The sequence below is a fragment of the Rissa tridactyla genome, chromosome 11, assembly GCF_028500815.1.
Source record: "Rissa tridactyla isolate bRisTri1 chromosome 11, bRisTri1.patW.cur.20221130, whole genome shotgun sequence".
Classification (NCBI taxonomy): domain Eukaryota; kingdom Metazoa; phylum Chordata; class Aves; order Charadriiformes; family Laridae; genus Rissa; species Rissa tridactyla.
Window position 1 is genome coordinate 8722400 of NC_071476.1, and position 21355 is coordinate 8743754.

The 21355-nt window shown below is 42.3% G+C and overlaps 2 protein-coding genes across 4 annotated transcripts in view; both read right to left on the reverse strand.

The window, feature by feature from the left end:
• The window catches only part of FNIP1 (folliculin interacting protein 1), a 69401-nt gene extending 62810 nt beyond the window's left edge, over positions 1–6591 (reverse strand). For both annotated transcript variants that reach the window (XM_054217224.1, XM_054217221.1), the window contains exon 1: positions 6392–6591. In XM_054217224.1, coding sequence (XP_054073199.1) covers positions 6392–6480 — 89 coding nt within the window. In that variant the 5' untranslated portion in view covers positions 6481–6591. The remainder of the gene's footprint in view (positions 1–6391) is intronic.
• Positions 6592–6854: 263 nt separating this feature from the next.
• On the reverse strand, positions 6855–21078 carry MEIKIN (meiotic kinetochore factor). Of its 2 annotated transcripts, XR_008468928.1 has the most exons (14): positions 20855–21078; positions 19352–19433; positions 19044–19122; positions 17979–18039; positions 17145–17288; positions 16588–16710; positions 16312–16351; positions 14998–15059; positions 14117–14211; positions 13628–13804; positions 13188–13268; positions 11827–11950; positions 10211–10353; positions 6897–6950 (listed from the first exon to the last, which is right to left on the reverse strand). XR_008468928.1 is itself a non-coding variant. In XM_054217833.1 (13 exons), the coding sequence occupies exons 1-13, from the start codon at positions 21024–21026 to the stop codon at positions 10307–10309; spliced, it is 1287 nt and encodes a 428-aa protein (XP_054073808.1). In that variant the 5' UTR covers positions 21027–21078; the 3' UTR covers positions 6855–10306. The 2 variants fall into 2 exon arrangements, 1 of the variants encoding a protein (XP_054073808.1); XM_054217833.1 differs by having other exon boundaries at positions 6855–10353.
• Positions 21079–21355: the final 277 nt, after the last annotated feature.

A 21355-nucleotide genomic window follows, 5' to 3' on the forward strand; every position in this document is an offset into this window, starting at 1 on the left:
TCAAGGACTTGCTGGATCTTTTAGCAGCAACACATGCCTACCTGGAGAAGCTCTAGGAGACCTACAGCGTGGTGTGAAGGAGGGCTTGGAGAGTGGCCCCTTCAGCAGAAATTGTCAAAACTTTCTCTGTGCTCCACAGGTACTTACTGGAACCTATTAATTTGTATCTCTCTGCTTCCAAGATAAAAGTTGCCTTAAAGCACTGGAAGATACATAAAAGCTCAGATAACAGGAAATGCAAAACAGAATTTGGCAAAAAGAAGTACTTTAGAAAACAGCAATATATTTCAAAATACAGGCCAAAGTCATCATAGTGATAGAGAAAACTGCACATAAATCAAAGTGAAATATTAGAACTTGCTACACTCAAGCTAATGAATGCAACCAAAAAGCCAAAAACTTTTCCAGAGATATTACAGAAGAGATGGATTTTTTTATAAAAAACAAAACTTAAGGGACATTAAAGGACAGAAATTAGCTTAGTAAAAACAAAAGAACATTTTGGATGTTTAAGAATTTGAATGGTCTTAAAAAATTATGGTACAAAAGCATTTTAAATTCATCAGGTTACTGGAAAAGATGAAAAGCTGGAGCTATTACAAAACGAAGTCCAGCTAAAGCTCTTTTTCAAGATAGACTTTGAGATGACGAAACTCCAGGAGTTTTACTTTTATTGGTGAAAGACCTGCAGAATGCCAGAAGTGAACAAATATCAAAACACACTATTTCTTTAATAGCAGGTTTTGGTCAGACTAGCTTGACACATTGACAGCGCTGTTGAGGAACAGCTTTGTAAAGCCTTGTGTGGTGCTGTTAGAATAATGAATTCACTAGCTGTATTGCTCATGAGCTTGGTAAGAGATTTGTTTCCCTGGGCTCAGCCTTGCTATACACAAAGCTACCTGCCGTTGACAGAAAAGCCTTTGACTGGGTGGAGTGGGATACCTTGTTTGCTGTGGAAGGTAAATTCAGTAACAATTTTGGCAGTGTTTTTATCTGTTTGATGACACTACAGTGTCCAGACACCACTGGCTCTGAAGTCCTTTGGCATCTCATGAAGACGTACCTTAAAAATGGAAAGCAACATGGCAATCTGTGGTGGTTACCCCTGCTCTGAGCACAGGAGGAACAAACATAAAACAGTCCCTGTAACAATACCACATCATTTACGTCACCAATGCTAGCCACCTTCAGAAATAATTCGAAAACTTACCAAGAAGTTTTGTGGGTAAAACTTTGACTGGAAAATCAATGTAAAGACAACTTTCATGTTCCTCCTTCACCTTACTCCAGCCTCCACTTTAAAAAGTCCCCAGCTACATGTCGTTAGATGTCTCCAAGTCTCTTCACAGTTTATTTCAAGAAATTAGCTCCTGGTTCAAGAAGCACTTATGCCTTTGTAAGAAAGCATATAACATTTTTGTTGTGCAAGAACAATAGCTCTGCAGAGGAACTGGCTCATGAAGCATCTTTGCATCATGCTACCCATTTCCAACACTGGGTTTATTGCAATTCCCTTGATGAATCCTGCTGCCAAAAATTATGTGAAAGGAAACAAATCTCAGGATACCATTTAAAGTCACTGCCACGGAGAACAGAAAGAGTCTGGGCTGATGGGGGATACTTGCCTAGACAGATTTCAGGAAACAGTACTTTGCAGACAGCCTTAGGCCTATTCATATCTCAGGAACCTGGCAATCTATTCTCCCAATAAAGGAGAAGCACATATTACAGAAACACCCAAAGAAAGCACATTTCCAGGATGACCAACAATTCTCCATAAATAAAGAGTGTTTAAAGTTATTTATTCCTGTACCTTCCCACTTGGAAAGCTGCGCTCGTCCTCAGAAATACCCAGATAACCAAAGCAAACCCCTAAAGGAAGAATGTGCCCAAAGATACTCCACGCCGCTGGTAAGACTCGAAACTGGAAGGGGTTCTTTCAAGCTTGAACAATTACCACACAGCTGTACCTCTACAACAGGTGCTTTAACAAGAGCAAAACAGAGTTTGCAAACATCGGTGGAATGCCCCTCGGGGTGAGATGGTTCTTTAGAGCTCCCTAGATTAAAAAAAAAGAGAGACACTGAAACTTTTATTGAGCTGTAGTGTAAAAAACCCCTCCTAATTAATAATCCCCCTACCCCCCAGCTAGGTGGGAAGAATGTCTAGAGATATAAGGGAACAAGTATTTGAACTTTACACATAAGATGGAAAGAAACACTGAGTTTCCCTCCTACATACAACCCCAAAATGTACCAGTCCTGTAGTTCAGTATTACAGGACCATCCTTCTCCCTCTGTAACAGCTTAATATTGCTCCAAGCACAATTACTATCTCAACAGATGCACTCTCCTGCAAAAACTCTGCTGCAGTCCTTACAGCTGTATTTACCGTTGGCAATACTGCCCACATTTCTTAACAACAAAGATACAAAGCCTGACTGAGCTTTGGGCTCATTCTACTGAGCCCATTTTGAAGAACAAAAAGCTGGTTATCAGTGGTTCGGCAGCTCCCTCTTCTCCAAAGCACTGAAGCAGACCCCTAGAAGGCCAGAAAATAAATAGTAGCTAAAAATCAGGATCTATGCCAGTCAGTAATGTAAATCTGCAGTGGAATACTTTGTGTGCCCGTATAATATTTAGCAATGTGTGGCTGCTTCTGCTTGGTTTAAGGAAGTTTTTGTAAGATTGTTTCCATTTTACTGGGGAAATTGATCAGAAAATTCTGGAGGAAGGATCACTGAATTGCTATTTAAAAGTGTATATACATTTTTAGACATGCATGGCACACAACTGGTGTGAACAGCGGTGTAATTTTGCAACAGCAATACTTTGATTCTAAAATTCTAGAAAACAACATACCTGAAATCTCATATTCCTAATAACTGTAAGAGCCCAAGCCTGGGCTGAGCTCTCCTGTCACCCGCAGCCACCAGTGCCAGATGCTACAGTACGGCCAAGAGCTCCTATTTATAGTAAAAGTTACCCTCAGGGAAAATCCACTCACGTGAGTATTATTTGCAGTAGACAGCGGGTACTCTACACCTTGGAACTTAAGGGCTTGTCTCTTCTCTATAATACTTGCAGGTGTTTCTGTGTTTCTTGTAAATAGATTGTACCACTAAAATTCTGAACATTCTTTTTTACCATGTGAAAGTCGAGCTGTACTGAGATATTTCAGACAAAGCGCCAAACCTGCCAACTGCACTGTGTTAAACTGAAGAGCTAAGATACCAACATGTAGTAGATCTATTGTGATTTCCCTCTGTAAAATAATCTGCTTTTATATATACATTAAAAAAAAAAGAAGAAAGGCAAACTGGTACGTTACAGTTGCTAACTTACTGGTCACATCACTAGAACTGTTAACCCCTCCAGCACCTAGTTCTGAAGGATTTCACAGAGTTTGGCTAAACCCAGACGCATAAATTTCACAGACTCGCAGCACAGAAAGAAAGAGTAGGAAAAAAAGCCCAAACAAACAAACAAACAACTAAACAAAATATGTTTCCCCTAAAAAGTATTAATAATTTTATTTTTGAAGCAGTGTAAGCACAGATGAAGTAGAATTTACGTCCTGGTAAATTTTCACAATAAGCCTGACAGAAATGCAAAATATATTCATATTCGAAAAAAGAATGAGCATCAAAATCATCCTTAAGTGTTCTGCTATACTGATGTCACTGCCAGAGTAGTTGGAGTTTCCTCTAAGTACATATTATTCACAAAATATATTAAGAGAATGTATGTATTTTTTTCATGGTTATTCTACACAGTCTCCTCAGTAACAGGACCAAGCTTTCAAAGTGAAGACAGAAATAACAACGTTCAGAATATTTGGAAAGTGTTCTGTTATTTAGAATATAGAGAGATAATAATATATCAATCCATAAACAAAACCTTGCTCCACTGAAATTGATGAGGCTCTTGCCTTCAGGTTTACTGGAACCAGGAACAGTCTAAAAATCCAGAGTGCTTGTTTCCAGCCTCTAAAGACCCAGCTGTAATAAATAACAGTCTTTATTTTGCGTACTATCCAGAAGTTTCACCAGTAACTGATAAGACCATACATAGTGAGGATTAACTAAAGACTTAACCCCATTTGGAAAATGAAAGCAGTCGTTAGGCAACATGCCTAGAGGGCATCTGTATTAGTCTTCAAAAAATGATACTTGGCTTTCTAAGCAAGAGCCAGGTCTCCCACCGCCCCAAGGCCTTAGTCAGAAGAGCCGTCAGTCTCCTACGGAATTTTCTACCCATGGGTCTGCCAAAAAAAATAACTGCAAATTCACTAATTATTGGTTGACAGTTCACATCACAAAATGAAACAGCACTACATGAATGGAGGAGAGAAGAGCAGAGTGACCTATCTTAAATTTCACATCCAGTTTGGCACAGAACAATGCAGGTAAAGAGGGAAGAAGAGGACTTGCGGGACTATCACTCCTTTCAACACAGGCGTGATCCCCACATTTCTGCCCCAGGGTCTGCACTGCAGCTGTTGAATGAGCCATGAGTCTCTACATAAATCCATCACTAATGAACAACTTAACAGGGGGAAAAAGGCAGGGCAGTGATACAGAGCAGTCTTAGTGCCTCTTCCCCACCAAGGGTTCTGATCCCAGTATTACACTGATTTAGAAAATAAGATGACACAGACATCATTAAAACGTTTTGTCCCCTAAAAAAAAAAAAAAAAAAAATCACTTAAAAAAAGCAACCACCTTCACAGTAAGTGGAGAGGTGTGCGAGCAGCTGTGATCAGTGTCTTTAAAAGGCGCATGCTAGCAGTTAAAGCTCTGGACTTCAGGTAGTGTCCAGGACTGTGTCCTGACTCTATGAGGACACAAAAAGAGCCATCAATATTCTGTGAAAACCGTGACGCTTAAAAGACTGCAGATATACTATTAACCATCTAAATTGCTCAATTGTATCACTGCAGCTAAAAGGAATATCCCACCGCATAAAATTAAGCCCGTCAGCCAGAGATCTCCCTTCACAGAGCAACCCAAGGGCCGGTCATTTGCAGGCAATAAATTTTGAGGCAGCGGGTGGGAGGAGAGCGTCACCACACTGTTAGAAGTGTTTCAAGAAGTACGTAACTCTTACTAATAAAGCACATTGTACTTGCATCCAAGCCGCAAACTCTGTGCTTTAAAATGATTTTGCAGGTTACCTCTTCACACCGCCAACCACTGCTGGGACTGTGTTGCTTTCCAGCGTAATCGTGATCCACTCGTGGAACAACGTGTATTTCACAGCCACAAAAACTACCTGTTTCCAAGCTAACCGACCCTGGAGGAGGCCCTGGGGAAGTCCTAGGCCCCGGTGCTGGGGGAAGCCTCTCCCCGCACCAAGTCCCCATGCAGGACCGTGCACCACAGCCCCCACCCAAACCCCACCGAGAGCTTTCGCGACCCCAGGGCCGAGGGGGCAGAGAAGGGTCTGCGGGAGAAAGGCTGCCTTCCTCCGGCCTCCCCGTGTTGTGCTTGGCACCCCTCGGCGGATCCAGTTTTGTTGCGGTTAGAGCATGACAAATTTCACGAGAAACCCTACACCTCTCCTGGCAGCGGCCAAAACTTCGCGTTTTTTCTCTCCCCCCATTCCTTCACGTTTCGGAGGTTGCTCTCCGGGGATGGCCACTCGCCTGCCCGCCTCAAGCGGAATGGCGCCTTTCCCTCCTCCCCGGCCTGCAGCATCCCCGCGGGGAGCCCGGGGCCCCACAACCCACCGCCGATCGTGACCAGGCGAAACCGACAGGAAGGCGGCGACGGGGCCGAGATGGAGCTGAGCCCCGCTCCGCTGCGGGGGGGCCGCGCTGCGAGGGGGCCGCCTCTCCTGAGGGCCAGGTCGTGCCTCCCGTCAGGGCGGCCCCCGGCGGGGGGGGAAGACAGCCATGAGAGGACCCGGCACTGAGGGGAGGCGGCCCCCGGGGCGGGGGGGGGGAAAGACAACCAGGAGTGACCCCAGCCGTGAGGAGACGCGACCCCCAGGAGAGGGGCAAGAAAGCCTGAAAGGAAGCAGCCCTGAGGAGACGCCACCACCAGGGGGGAAGACAGCCGTGAGGGGACCCGGCCGTGAGAAGAGGCGGCCCCCGGGAGGGGAGGCAGCCGTGAGGGAAGACAGCGCGGCGTCCCCGACGTGGCGGCCCCGGGGGGGCTCCCGCCCAGCGCCCGCCTAAGGGGCCCGGGGCACCTCAGCGCCCCGGGGGCTCCCGCGGCGGGGCGGGGGACGGAGCCCGAGGCCAGCGGTACGCGAGAGGCCGAGGGGAGCCGCGCCAAGCGGCCCCGCTGCAGCACGGGCGGCTGCCGAGCAGGCAGCGGAGGGCGGCAGGGAACTCGGCGCAGAAGTTCGGGTGAGGGGAGGAGGGCGGCCGCGGTAGCGGTTACCTGAAGACACAGTCGTCGCGGGCGTCCCTGGCCGGGGAGATGAGCCCGTGCTTCTTGTTGAAGAGCTTCTGGAAGAGGGTGGGCGGCATCTTGGGGCGCCGCCGCTGGCCCCCGCCGCCGAGGCGCTGGGCTCCGCGCAGCGCCGTCCCCTCGCCGCGGCTAGTTCCACCCGCCCGACTCCATTCGGTGTCACAGTCATATGACAGACATTAGTCACTCGGCGGGGCCGGGGCGGGGAGGAGGGGCGGGGCCATGGCGGGGGGCGGGGCCAGGGGCGGGGACGCAGCAGGGACAGGCGGCTTGTTTTAGCCCTAAACCGAGAAAAAACAAACATCTACAAAATAGTATTTAGGACATAAGGCGAACCCAGCACAGAGATATAAGCAAAACAAACAAACAAAAAAAAGCGTCATCGATTTTATAAAATCAAAATCGATTTTATAAAAATCAAAAATCTGCAGATTCTTGCAAAAACTCTTTATTAGTGAATTTAAATGAAATGGAAGCACTGGGTACAGTTGAATCTCCTTCAATGTCTCGCTGCTCAGATAGAACACTACTAGAAAGTTTAATTAAGGACTGACAAAACAGACGCATCTGCTCTCCCTAGAAAATGGAATTGAAGTAAAACAGCACATGATGTAAGATTAAATTAAGCAGATTATTTTTAAAAGGCGTGGTTTAGTACATGTCTAACGCATCTATATAATGTTTCTCACAATCAGCCATCTGTAGGAGCTTTGGGTTTCACTAGAAGTTGAAGATAAGTATAACAGAAAACAGGATTTAATGTTTAGATGCATCTTTTTCCCCTTGCTCTGTATGAAGACACACATGCCTGCCACAGACCTACAGATGGCTGATCTTTGCATCCTTTCACCACATGAAAGCCTCCTGCCTTCGAGATAGGCATGTAAATACAGTCTCAAATATAAAAAGTCCTGAGGGAACACTACGAAATAATAGAATTTTGGCCAGGATATACAACTCAGTTTCCAGTATTTTCAGAATTTGCAGCACTGCAGGTTTAGCTAATCTCAAATGCATTACAATTCAAGCTGATAGAGTCCCTCGAGAAGTAAATATTAACCTGTTCCAAAACTCCTAAATTAATAGCAAGTGATTCTGATAGGCTTGACTGACATACTTTAATAAAGGGAGGGGAAGATGGACAGTAAGAGAAAAAGGGATAAATACAAGTTTCATCATCCATTTTCCAGTAAAAGCTTCCCTGTAGACAAATCTTGGTACCTACACAAAGAATATGAATTTCAATTTACGTGTCCATTCAGCACGTATTGCCTTGGGCCCCAAACCCATCCTTTCTGTGTTTAGAGATTATGAACCAAACCAGAACCATGCGCCTGCCAGGTCTGTACCCTCCAACAGCCAGCCCCTGTAGAACTCCGCTGCTGGAATCACACATCTTCCATCGTCTCTGAGCACTTTGCGTCAAAGTCTCCTAGAAGTACACTTCAGATAACAAAAATAACTGAGCAGTGTTAATGAAAGACCTCTTGTCGATTTATGTATAATACACTCACTAAACATGCATCTACAATGCACAATTCCTCATGATAAAGTATTATCACGGCTCTTGTGCAGACTGACTCCCTGTAAGCGATTCCATTCAAGCCATTAAGACTTCATCATGTCTGGGACGTGCCAGCGCTGCCCTATTGACACTGAACAGATTTCTCTCCTGAATCACTGCACAAATAAGCTCTTCTGCACGACCCATTAACTGGCTGCGACCCATAACCTTTATCCACTAACACGGAAGAGACAGTTTCCACTTTGAATGAAATTTTATGTAGTCATTCTTCAGTTTAAAACCAAAACATGGGAAAATGCCTTCCCTTTGAGAAAAGCAGAACAAGAGTAGATATTGTTGCGGCCTTTCCTTCCCTGGGGCAGAGGCTAGCCGGGTAATTAATTATACTTTCTCCAAGAGTCAGACAAAAGATGGAAATAAGAAGCAGCACTTTCGTAACTGAAGGGAAGGACAAGAAAGATTGTGGTTCATGATATTTCTGTCCTTCTATATAGCCTCATCACATCAGGAAAAACAAAACTTGGCAGTTTTCAGCCTGCTACAGCCAACTCCACAGTTACATGCCATATTTTCTTCTCTTGTGCTCTCCAATCAGTTTGTCAGTATTACTCTGTCCCTTGTATAGAAACTACAAAAGGGTTTTGGGGCAAAATGCTTTTTCCTAGGACTCCTAGAACACCCTTACAATAAACATCTCTCATTCTGGACCATCCTTTACTTGAACGATCACCACAATCACAACTTACTAGATATATAACTTCCTATTTTGCTTAAAGCTACATGAAGGAGCTCACCTCTGTCTCCTAGGGGCTTAGATTCTTGCATAATTACCAGTGGCTTAGTATTTGCAAGAACAAGGATATTGATAATTAGAAGCATACCCGAGAGAACTCCAAGGAGTTATTGGCAGAACTCATTCTACTAATGCTTAAAGGAAAAATAACTTACTTAATGTATCATTTTTAACCTTCAGCCATATAGTACGTTTATACAATACTCATTCATAGACCAATCTAGCAGCATTTATTTGCACTTCCTTCTACCCCAGAGCAATGGGAAAAGGCTCAGGGTCTGAACTTTCACAGACGTTTTCAAACGTAGTCAAACTAATTAAAAGTTATGGATTTTATGTGTCTTCTTGACATGCTCTTTTTGGAAACACAGAACTATTTTACAGGGCATGAATATTCTGGGTTATAAGACTGAGAAACAAACTCAGAGTTCAAGAGGTTTGGACAGCTATACTATCATTTTAAAACATTAAAAAAAACTTCCTTTATGTCTACAAAAGAGTCTGAGTAGGGGGTGTTGTAGTGAGAACAGTCAGGATCCAAATTACTTTAGACTGCAGTGAATGCAACTGGAGAATAATTGCTCTTGTCAGTGTATTCTGAGGCATTCATCACGCTGCTGAAGAACGACATTAATAGATTAACAATCCACAAGCTGAACTGTTAAGCACTGGGAATCTAATTTATGTGCCATGTAGCATGAGCAGTAACCTGAAAATCCAGAGTGTCAATATCCAGCTCTTGAAACAGTTCAGCTATAAAAAAGGTTTTTTTTCCACCCTTGTATTCATGTAAGGCACCTATTTCCTCTGCACAAGTCTGATGCCACTAGAAGAAACAATGACTGAGACAGGTGATATTATAAAATAAGTGAGATGAAATGGGAAGGAGCCTGAGATGACAGCAGTTGGGCAGGGGATGCGTCCAGAGTGCTGACAGTGCTGATCATAAAAAGCTAGCCTGCAGTAGGGTGAAGGTAACCTATATTCATGTTTAGAAATCAATTCACAGCAGAACACACAGAGTCCCGTACCTCCAAAGTTCTGCAGACCCAAGTATTCGGGTAGTTTAACGGTAGTGTACTATTGACTTCTGAGTTGCTGAGAATACATGAATGCTTCACATAGCCATTTCCAGGACATGCAGTTTACCTTTATAAACAGTGTTAACACTTCTTAACCCAAGAAGAGGTCACATCTTTAGATGCTAATGCTACTAGGGAAATCTAGAAATCTTGGCACAACAAGAGCCAAAAATAATTCCATTAACACAATCTGGTCGGCTGTTCTTGAATCACACTTTTTAAAAATCTAGATGAACTGAAGAATCATCTATATGAACTCTTTACAGAAAAACATCCAGAATCAGATCTAGTTGCTTGTACAAAATACTTTAATATTAAGTACTTGAATAAAGTATTTACTGCAAAGCATTATACTAAACTTCAAACAACGTATATGCCAAAAAAGATACAGTCATTAATTGCTGGCAAGTAATTCTGTTTCACCTCCTTGCCACAGTAGCAAGACAGTTATTTCTTCTGTGGACTCCTGCTGAAATCTTTAAGTCTCATCTGTGTTTACAGCAGATCCAAATTTTAGTACTCGTAATAGGATCTGTGGAAAAAAAGTGATAAGTTAAATACTATCAGTAAAGTGGCACATTCGAGTGTAAGAGAAAGCTCATTGATCTGACAAGCTGTTTAGATGTTCTATAGATATCTATGCTATCATTTGTTTGGGAGGATCTGAATCTTGTAGATCAATTACCAGTGAGAAGAGAACAATAGTTTTGAGTGTATGTGCATTCCTAATGAAAAAGAGCATCATCTGAAAGATTCCTTGAGCAGAGATGAAAACATCCAGCATAAGAAACCCACCACCGCCACTTTAAGCACTCTAATCCCCGATTCCCTGCTAGAAAAGTAGTAACAAAACCAAACTTTTGTTCTGACAACACCACTTGCTGATTTCTCAGAACCACTTGCCTACCAAGCACAAGCTATGTTCTGTATTATCACAGTTCTCTTGGGCACATGATTTAACTTCCTTATTCTTTGATGTGTACAGAAGCACCGGATGATTGTCATTAATACATACACACATTTAAAAGCACTTCCCTGCATTCTAGATGCTGCATGTAGCTCAATCTGTAATAAAGTAGGACAGTATTTGGACCTATGAGACTGCAATTCTGTCGAAAAATTTGTGTATATTACATATTTTTGAGAGTTATTATGCTTATGCAGTATCTGTATTAAATTAATACAGCATAAGTGACAAATAAACTTGCAGAAAACTTGCAGACATTGTAAAGAACTACTTTAAACTTGGGAAGACATATGCCATCCAGTGGCACACTGAGAAACTTCAAGAGATCAGAAGGGGATGGAATTTTACCTCTATGGTAGCAATGAGATAGTTTTGTACCCAGTTCTCCTTTTTGTTTAACAAAAATCTAGGAAGTGAAGAAAAGGAGCTTCCCCTATGTTAAGGGTCTCAGGAAAAAAGAACAAAAACCTTTAGAAAGAAACTGATAATCTTTAAAGAAAAACACACCCTATTACTTGAACTGCTTTCAGGGGGAAATAATACTGGATGCTAAAGAGCTCAGTTTAGCTGAGCAAGATACAAAACACACCAATGGCTGAAAGCACAAGTCATACATATTCACCCTAGAAATAAGGCACAGGACAACAGTCTACTAAACAAGCTGGTATCTTTTCTAGGGAGTCTCCATACCAGCAGTGAAGCTCAAAGTTGAGTTTAGGAGTAACTTGAAGAGGTGCAGATATTCCCAGAGTTACCTAGTAGCACCTTCTGTCCTTAATGATCTAGCCTAGGAAATAGCTAGATTGTATTAATTTCTTTGTCCTTGGAGATCCTTGGAGCAGAAAACGTTAGTGTAGTCTGTTATTGAAGTACTGCTGCACGAGAACACTGTTATGTCAGAAATTTGAAGTCTTCTGCCTCTTTTAATCTTTAGCCTTGTGGTTTTTCCAAATATTCATACTTTCAAAAGAAACCCAAACACCTTTAAACACTCAAATAGCCAGTTACCATCTGCACAGTGCACCAATTCTATATTACCTTCAGGCACTCCTTCAGGAGGGCGGAAGGCTTTTTTGTTAACTGGAATTCGGTGAAGCCCCCGAGGCTTCTGGCCCGGTGAAGTTCTAACAATGGAGCAGATTTCTCGTCTGCCACACAGAGGCTGAAAAGATAAATGACATTTCATTCACACAACTATTTCCATTGAAGAAATATTCTTCTAGCTTTCCTATGGGGCAATTAGAGATGACGTACAGATTTCAAGGGATGTCATTAGAAAACATTTAAGACTACTTGTGTACAATTAATATGCTATGAGAAAGGGTGATAGAAAGCTTCAAACTTAAACATTCTCTTCAGCTGTTTGTAATATTGTAAGGCTTAAATATATCACAGAATAGTTCAGGTTGGAAGGGACCTTAAAGATCATCTAGTTCCAACCCCCCTGCCATGGACAGGGACACCTCCCACTCCCATATAGTACATTACATACTAGCATGCCAAAACCGGACTTCAAGACTGCAATAAAATTAGAACCTTAAAAATATTCTTTTCTTCTGGACTTTGAGGAATAATTTCTTTTTCTGAGCGCAGAGATGCAGGAACAATTTCTTCTGAATTTACATATGGACCTGTGGTATTCAGGAAGAGGTCTTCCCTGACTTGGCACGCTGGTGACAAGCTAAGCTACAGTCCCGTCAAAATACAAAACATACAGCAATAGCTGCCCAATTAAGTAACAGACAACAATTCAAATTGGCCAACACTTCTTGGCTCAAGCAAAAGACGTTCAATTGCTTAAAAAATATGATTTAGGACTCCAGTGATTCCTGTCTTCAGCCTCCAACAAGACCCTGATGTTCTCTATTTGTTAATCTAGTATCCATAAACACAAGTATGCTTGCAACAATATACTGAGTTTTACAACACTAGGAAAGCCCAGTAGGTTTTCCTGCAAAATTAGGCAGATTTTCTATTGTAACAGTTTCCCTTTTTCTAAGAAATTGTACAGTTTGCTGATTCAGTTGGGAGCTATGGCATGAAAGTGACAGGGACATTACTTCTATTCCTGCTGAGAGAAGTGGTAGTACTATACTACCTTTACTGACAAAGAATTCAAACTGGCATTTAAATATCAAGTTTGTTTGTATCAGAGAAGCAATGCAAGTAAAGCTACTGGGTGCTGGTTTTACATTAGAAGATTTTGCAAAAATACAAACCAGATACCTAGGGGTTTTGTTGTAGTTTTTTAACTGCCCAGCTGATTGAATTTAACGCGTCGTTTGTTGTGCAATTTGTATTGTAGCATAAGTATAGCCAGAATTGGACAGTGCCATGAAGACCAAGTCATTTGGTTTTAATCATTAAAAAAAAAAAAACGTATCAGAATAGACACTCACACTTAGCTTTGCAGGCTGAGCATAACCAGGATTTTTTAGGGCTTTATTTTCCTCCATGATCAGCATGGTCGAACTCATCTCCTAAACAAAAACAGAGAAGACTTCAGTATCAGTTTCCAATTCTTCGCTGTTTATTATTAGTCCTACAGTATAACTAGTACTGTGTACTAGGGGAATAACAACTCCATTTAGAATTACTAACAGTTCTTAGGGTTTAACTACTGAATTCCTGTCATTCACTTTTTTTGGTCTTACACTCTTCAAAATTAAGACAAAGAATCTATTTAGTGCAGCGCAGAACGCACATTTCAGTGTATCAACTAGGCAATAAAGCACTTCCTACCACTTCTCCTATTCAGTTGTAACTTTTGTCATGATTCAAAACTCTCACTCCAATTTTATGCCTTTGCTAATCAGCAGGGCACAATGGGAATACTTACCACCACAGCATCTGTCTGTTTCGATGGCAGTACTTCTGTCAACCCCACTGATTTGGCCAAAGCGTTTCCTGGGGCATCAAGCTGACTGAATGACGACGTACCTTCTCCTAATGTATTAGAATTTTTTTCTTTTTTCTCACACTTCAGCCTTTTGGGTTTAGCAGTTTGACTGTCAGGCTAAAGGGTGAAACAATTACATTTTGTGTTATAAAGTGAATCTCTATAGTCTGGTAAGCACTAACAGAGTCCCACTGTCATACTTGAGCTCTACACAACTGATTCGCTACCACTGACACAGTCAGCCTGAAAAACAGTGAGCTTAGGGGGCACCCATGACTATTACTGCTATCCAGAGGTAGAGACAAGCTACATCTTCACTCTCTGCAGGCACCCCTTTCAAGAGAACTTCTAGGTGGAATCTTCTACCTATACAAGGAAGTAGCAAGTCATCTATGTTACAAGCTGGATGATTTATTAAGGCTCTTTCACCTTTCTTTCCGGTCCTAACGGTGAAGAACAGCGCATACCAGTTTTTAGGTCTGGAGTTCTCTCTCTTGCAGCTGTAATTTTACAGACTTTTTTTCCTGTGATAAATTTCCAACAAATTAATTAACTTCGAGATAAAGACCACGGCTACTCTCCAACCCATGTCTTACAGGATGGTTTTCAAAGAGGGATCATTTCAAAGCCACCCATGTAAACACACTTCCTCCCCTCAATATAACCCTCATCTCCCTCTTCCCACAAACAGGGCTGCTTTACTCCTATCCCTTTTCTCGAAGAAGCAAGGCTGCTTATTAATCTTATGTTCACCTGGCTATTTACTGCTACACACACACACTGTGGGAGCAGAGGAATTGCATAATCACAGCAGTCTTTGCCAGTGGCAACTTCTGCTGCTACTACAGTCCAAATTAAGCCGGGGAAAATTATGTGGTACCTGGGCCACAGCCAGAATTGCATCAGTCACGGTTCAGAACTGTAGTTACATGAGGGACTCCTAATAGTATTTGTGAAGCTGATAGGAAATAAGTTCAAGTAAGGAGCATGACACAAACAGTTCTGTTCCTGGATAAGTTAAATAAGAAGTGCTAGTTTTCATTGAGCACCACAGGTAATTAAATGGAAAAATACAAGGTCTGGGGTTTTGGGTGGTTTTTTTTATTCTAATACATTAGTCAGAACCAAGTCTTATTTACAGGGAAGATTTTCAATTCACACTTTCCCTTCTAGACACACTTAAGCTTAGCCTGTACCACAGAGACAATGACCCAGTGAAAGCCCAATTCTGACATTTTGCCATCATTTAAGTTTGGGTAGAATATTCTGTTGTCTCACAGCTACTAGAACTGCTTCAGGTCATGTTTTACCTGCCAGAGTAGTTGAAACACTTAATGCTGAAGAACTGTAACTGCAATTTGACAGTCTCTTTCTAGGAGAGGAAAAAAAAAAGTAAACAACTATTCTGAATTAATGTTATCATTCAAAAAAATGTACAAGGAGATCATAGGAAAACACAGACTGAGTAAAAAGGGATAAGGCCTATTTTTAGAAATATTGTTACTAAATCACTTCATCACACTTTACAGTTATCTGATAGTTTATCAAGTGGCACAGCTTATTCTGAAGATACTTGCAATTTAACACCCACAAAAGACATTCACTAAAGTACTCAGCACTGAAACATACTAGGACAGAAGTATTTAAGGAGGATGCAGGGGAAAATTGGATTCACAAGAAAATTCAGATTCTGTAGATATCTGTAACACTGTAACGTTAGTATAAATGAGTTATAAATGGAAATGTCTGCATGTAGAACTGGAAACAGCAGCACAAAGGTTAAAAGAAATGATACTGTTCCTAGAAAAACACTCACGTTACTCAGATTTTTATGTCAGGACGCAAAGGCGGCACTGTGACAAGGCGAAGTACAGAAGACCCCTCCATTGTGATAAAACCACACCAGAGATGACTTGTCAACAGAAAACCTGGCATCTTAGCAACAGGAGAGTGGCAATAGGGTTGCTGCATATCACGTACACCATTCCACTTCCTTGTGGACATGTATTCCAAATAAGAAAAAAAAACTGACAGTGGGCAACAACCTGGCCCAAGATTTACGAAGGCTGAAGCCAGGCCAGCAAGAGTCTGAAGCAAAGGACTTCATATAAGCTGCCCCATGTAAGCTGATGACTCCTAAAGAACATAAAAGATTTGCCAAAACATAATTTTGTCCTGGGCAAGCACAGAACACCCGAGACTTAATGAGGACTTAACAACAGGTACCCTTCATACTCTGTACTGCACAGGCAATCCTGGCCAGACCACCTGGGCGCACACATCTTGCTGCCTGTGACTGAATGAAATCTGACAGACTAAGTGCAATTGGATAAAAGCAACTTACTTAGGGATTTTGTAAATAAACATCACCTTCCATAAAATCCTTCACTGAGGTTTCTTACATTGATTTCCCTACAGCTGCAAGACCAAGACAAAAGTCTTTAAGGCAAACTCTTATCTGACTTAATGAACCAATTTCAAAGTTAGCGAGGACACAGGTAGCTGAAACTCAACAGAAATGTTTGCAGGATCAGAGGTTTCATAATGGCCTTTCTTTTAAATATCATTCAAGAGAGAAAAACCTGAACATTTAGGTGCATCAAAGAGTCTGTTTTGCAGATTACCTTCTAGCGTATTGCTCTTGAAAATCATCCCGTACAGGTTCTAAAAAACATAAAAGCCAAACTTTAAAAGAAAAGGCTAAGCAGACCAGACAAAGTTTTAGTGCACACTAAATTATAAAGCAAAGCATTAGAAGCAAGCACAGACTACTAACAGGGAGCTGTCCCCCTTTATGTAGGCACGCCTTAAATGAAATTATCATTACATATTTTATACAGGTTCCACTAGAGTGAAATTTGTTTATGTATATATTCTTAAGTATTGTAGAAAAGAATTACCTAATATTGCTGAAAGATTTGAAATCTGTGGTATCTTGTCTATGGTCACTGCTTTGCTGGAGTCCAGGAGAGTAGAGTTCTTGTACTTGCCAGAGTCCTCAGAGTAAAAATTACTTCTTTCTTCTATATAAAAGATACAAGTGCAAGCTTCTTATGCTGATGTTCATTGAGTTATTAAATTTGTGACCAAACTGAAAGCAATCACATTGGCAAGACAGGACCTTTAAAGCAAAGAGAAGGCACTGCCTTGGCTCAAAACAGCCACAGAAAAGTTTGGGGGGAATTTGATTCAAAGCAGATTTGTTGGTCATCCTCAATAAACAGCTTGTATCGACAGTGAGTACTTTAAGCTTACAGTATGATTCAGATTACACCAGGACCTGATTCACACTGGACTGGAGGATAAGATACAGAGATCTGATGTTAAGCGGCAGTTGTCTTATAGCAAAGATCCGACCTGGTGAGTCACAGCAAGAGAGACCACTAGTCTTTCTATCGTAGATAGTCCCCCCACATTTTCTTCATTAAATAAAGCTCAAAAAACCCAGAAGTCTCACCTGAACCTTCATCTCTGAATGTTTCAGGGGATGGGCAACTGTTCAGACTGTCACTAGCACCTGTGTTATAATCTGCAGTGGAGTCTACATCCAAACACTCTAGGAGAAAGGTTGAAACACCTGTGGGAAGAGTCATTCCTGTACCTAGAGAAAGAGACAAAAAAAGGTGGCTACCCAAAAAAAGTATCATCTTCTACAAACCATCAGGATTTCCTTACCTAAATTTCATTCTGTGAGGAGCTAAATATTGTCAAGTCAGCATCTTAAACTTAATACAGTACCTTAATCATAATACAGTTAAAGAAACAAATAAACAAAGGGCATCCTGAAGCCCAGTTTGTACTGCAATAAGCTAATAGAAGACTCCTTCCTTGCCAAGGCTCACTAGAAATACCTGAAGAATTCAGCCTCTGATAAGGTAATTCTTGGGCAGGTTTATTTTCAGAAGGACAAACTATTTAGGCACAAGCTTTTAAAAATGCAGGCTTGAGTACACTGAAGAACTCATGTCAACGACTAGTTCTGTCACAGATAAAACCAAGATCATTCAACAGGCTGGGCTCAAGACTTGTCTCAGGTCTTGTGGGGCTCCTATCCTGCCCGTGCTGCCGACAATCAAGTCATGTGAACCAAGCCACATGCTGGAATAAGAGGCAGAAGTCCAGCTAGTGGTCTCAAAGCCTTTACTTTCTAATATCATGCAGTCAGAACCAGTACAAGATCAGCACACCAGTACTTTTACAGAAATATAATTAAAAGTATATCGTAAATTTTCAAATTAGTTTTATACAGATATTAAAGTTATTTAATATGATGTATTGCTAATATACTCACTTGAAGTCATTTCATCATTTTTCAAACTTTCCTTACTTTCAGAGTTGATTACCAGGGATTCCTAAAATTAAGTGACCGAAACAAACAACCTGAGAAAACTGGATGCAGACAAAGAAATGCAATTAAATGTATTCCTACATTAGTAAGTGTTCAGAAACTTACTGTCTGGTACTTCACCACTTAAACTTGCTATTCACAGTGTAATTTGTACCAGGATTTTTCATGCATCATTAACAAATCTGCAATCTGATTTATAGTTCTAAAATTCCTAACGAATACCCAATAATTTGATCCTACAACCTTTGCTGGATGAGACTTCCAGTGAAGGCATACTGACATCAACTGAAGTTATACATAAGACAACAGTGGAGTAGTGAATTTCCCTGACTTTTATTTATTTAAGAGGCCCAATTCATGCCACTCACTTTCAGAATCCTAGACCATTTCTGTAAATACAAACAACTGTGTTGTGTACACAGTATATTCTACAAAACTAAGCACTTCCAGGAAACACAAATAATTAGCAGACTCTAAATAAGAGCTAACATTTTAAAGAAAAATATTTTTACAGCAATATCACTTGCGCCCTTTGCTGTAGCAGATTTTAGTTCAAACACACCAAACTTTTCTTGCCGTTGCAGTATTAACTGTCCACTTCTGCTCAGTCATCTCAAAATACTTTGTTCCAGTTTTACTAACATGAGGAAGAGCGCAAACAGTGACTTGCCAAATGTCTGTGTCTGAACCAGAAATGAGCAATTCTCTGGAATCACACTCTAATGAGATATCTTCCACACAACAATTGCTACGGCCTTTATTCATTATGGATAATTAGTATTGATGTTTTCCCATGCTACCAATAGCTCCAACAGCTTTTATTCTGGCCAAAGACACAGGAAAAATGTCACCAAAGTAAAGGACCAAGTTCAGCCTGAAAAATGTGTGTGCACACACGTAACTCACAGCAAATTCTACTTGATTAGAAAAAGAATTTAACATGCCACATTTCTTTGACTTATCCTCCATAAGATACCAATAGTTAGAAGAGCAAGACAGCATTCTCACCTTCAGCAATACAGTGCTTTCTTCTATTTTCTCTTCATTTTTTTCCAAGTTTGTCGTTTCTTTCACATTCACTTGATTCCTGCAGTTGGAGAACAGAGCTAAGCTCAGCACACAGAACTACACTGTTGTAGAGGAAGGCAACAAAAACTACAAAAATGTCTTTATAAGTTATCAACAAATAGTCTGACAAACATCAGTTTACTGATAATTCAGACTGTGTATCTCCAAGAGATTTTCTCATGCAGGCAAAACAATATAAATGATTAGTTAATGTTAATAATAGTGTATTTGACTGAGTTCTAACAGACCTTTGGTCGCCTGTCACTTTGGTGACTTCAAGATTTTCTTTAATTTTTGGTAGGGTTTTCAAACTGGACTTTCCCTTCAGGCCTAGAGAAGAATAAGTACTTCGTTCAGTAATTTTAGTTTCAAGATTAAAATTTAGATGATTATTTCAAATAGGGATCCTTTAGCTGTTCCCACTCTTCCATGCCCATAACATTTTTGTCCCTATTATCACAAAAATTGTAAAGTCTGAATTTATTCTTTTTACACAATTTTATTATTTTTACCCAAGCTTTTTTCATCAGTGTATCAACAAGACCAAAAAAAAAAAAAAACAAGCTTCCAGAAATACTACAGGTGTTTTAGAAACCTGTTGACTAAAAAGAAAAAAAAAAAACCCCACACCTTGGAAGTGACCTTTACTATATCAAAGTTCAAAGTAGTTTGAGTCTAAACCAGTTTTAAATGGAGTTTAATAGCAGTATCATAAGCATTTCTACAAATGGGTCTGAATTACTGAATCTCCCAGCACTGCACAGAACCCTTTAGCCGAAACTCCCTGGAAGTTCAGAACACAACAACACATGAAAAGCAAACAGACCTCAAGGCCACTAGCTGCAACCAGTCAGGTATGCAAGAGTACTAAACACCTATGAGAGCATGAGCCAGCAGAGTAGGATCAAGACAGAAAATAATGTTAATTGTACCCTGTAACAGGAATTTAAAGTCTTACCCTTAAATTATCAAGATCAGTGTGGGACCAAGACAGCCCGCACTGGTCTTCCCCATTTGCTTTAGCAAGTTACAATATTACTGTTAGGCTTCCCTTGAATCCCATACCTTCCCCTTAGGCCACATTTCCTTTAAGGTCTCCAATTCCTAACTTGAGGTCTGCTAAGCCACATTCAGTAATGAGGCTGCTCCTTTTGAAGGACAGCTTTAAGAACTTTTTTAAAGTACCCACTCAAACATGGGCAAGGGCTTTACTGTGACATTTCTAAAGGAACTTACTAGATGGCAGGGGGAAAAAAAAGAGTACCTTACAAAAGGAAAAACACTTTTTATTACTGACTAGCAGCTAAAACAGAGGAAACAGTCCCGTTTCCAGATCAGCTACCTTCTACCTACCATGCTGTAAGGGAGATGGCTAACAAGCAGCTGCTTCCCAGCCTCACACAGGGCTGGACACAAACCCAACGGCTGGACACACTACTAATCGGACACTACACGGATGGGGGGGAAATAAAGCTGAAACCACACAAAATTTATCAGATCATTGTTGATAAGAACCTTCCCCGGGAGGTGCCTTAACCTGACCGGCATCCTTACTGGCTCCTGAAATTGCCATGAAAACACAAGGATTGGACAAAGCACAGCACAGGACCCTCTCCCCACGCCCGCCTTCACCCCGCCTCCCCCAGGCCCAGCCACCTCCCCGCCGGTGCGGCCCGGCCCGGTCCCCGCCGCCCTTCACGCCTGCTCCGCGGGGCCTAGAGAAGGCGGGCAGCGGGACGGAGAGCGCTTACAGCCGGGCTCCGGCCGCCGGGAGCCCGCGCTCCCGAAGAGGCGCCGCCGGCACGGCTGGGAGGCGCCGGCCCTGCCCGGGAGAGTGGCCGCCCCGGGCAGCGGGGACGGACACCGCTTCTTCTGCGGGGCCCTTCCGCCGCGGAAAGCGCTCGGCCAACGCAGCCCCTCCATAGCGAACCAAGCCCCCTCAGCAGCCCCTGAAGGACGAGGCGGGGGGGGGGCAAAATAACCGCCCCCTCAGGAGCCGCGCAGCCGCCCCTGGCCAACCCCAAGCGCCCCCCGCACGCATGCGCGGCGCGGCGGCGCCAACGGCCGCCAGCAGGGGGCGCCACCGCCCCGCGGCAGCGCTGAGGCGGGCGCGGGGCGGGGCCCGGCCCTGCCTGAGAAGGAGGAGGTGCCACCGCCCACCGCCCTCGGGCCGGGGGGATGGGCGGGTCGCGGCCCGGCGGCGGGCGGCTCTCTGAGGGGAGGCAGTGAAGCGGTGGAGGCGGAGAAAGGGG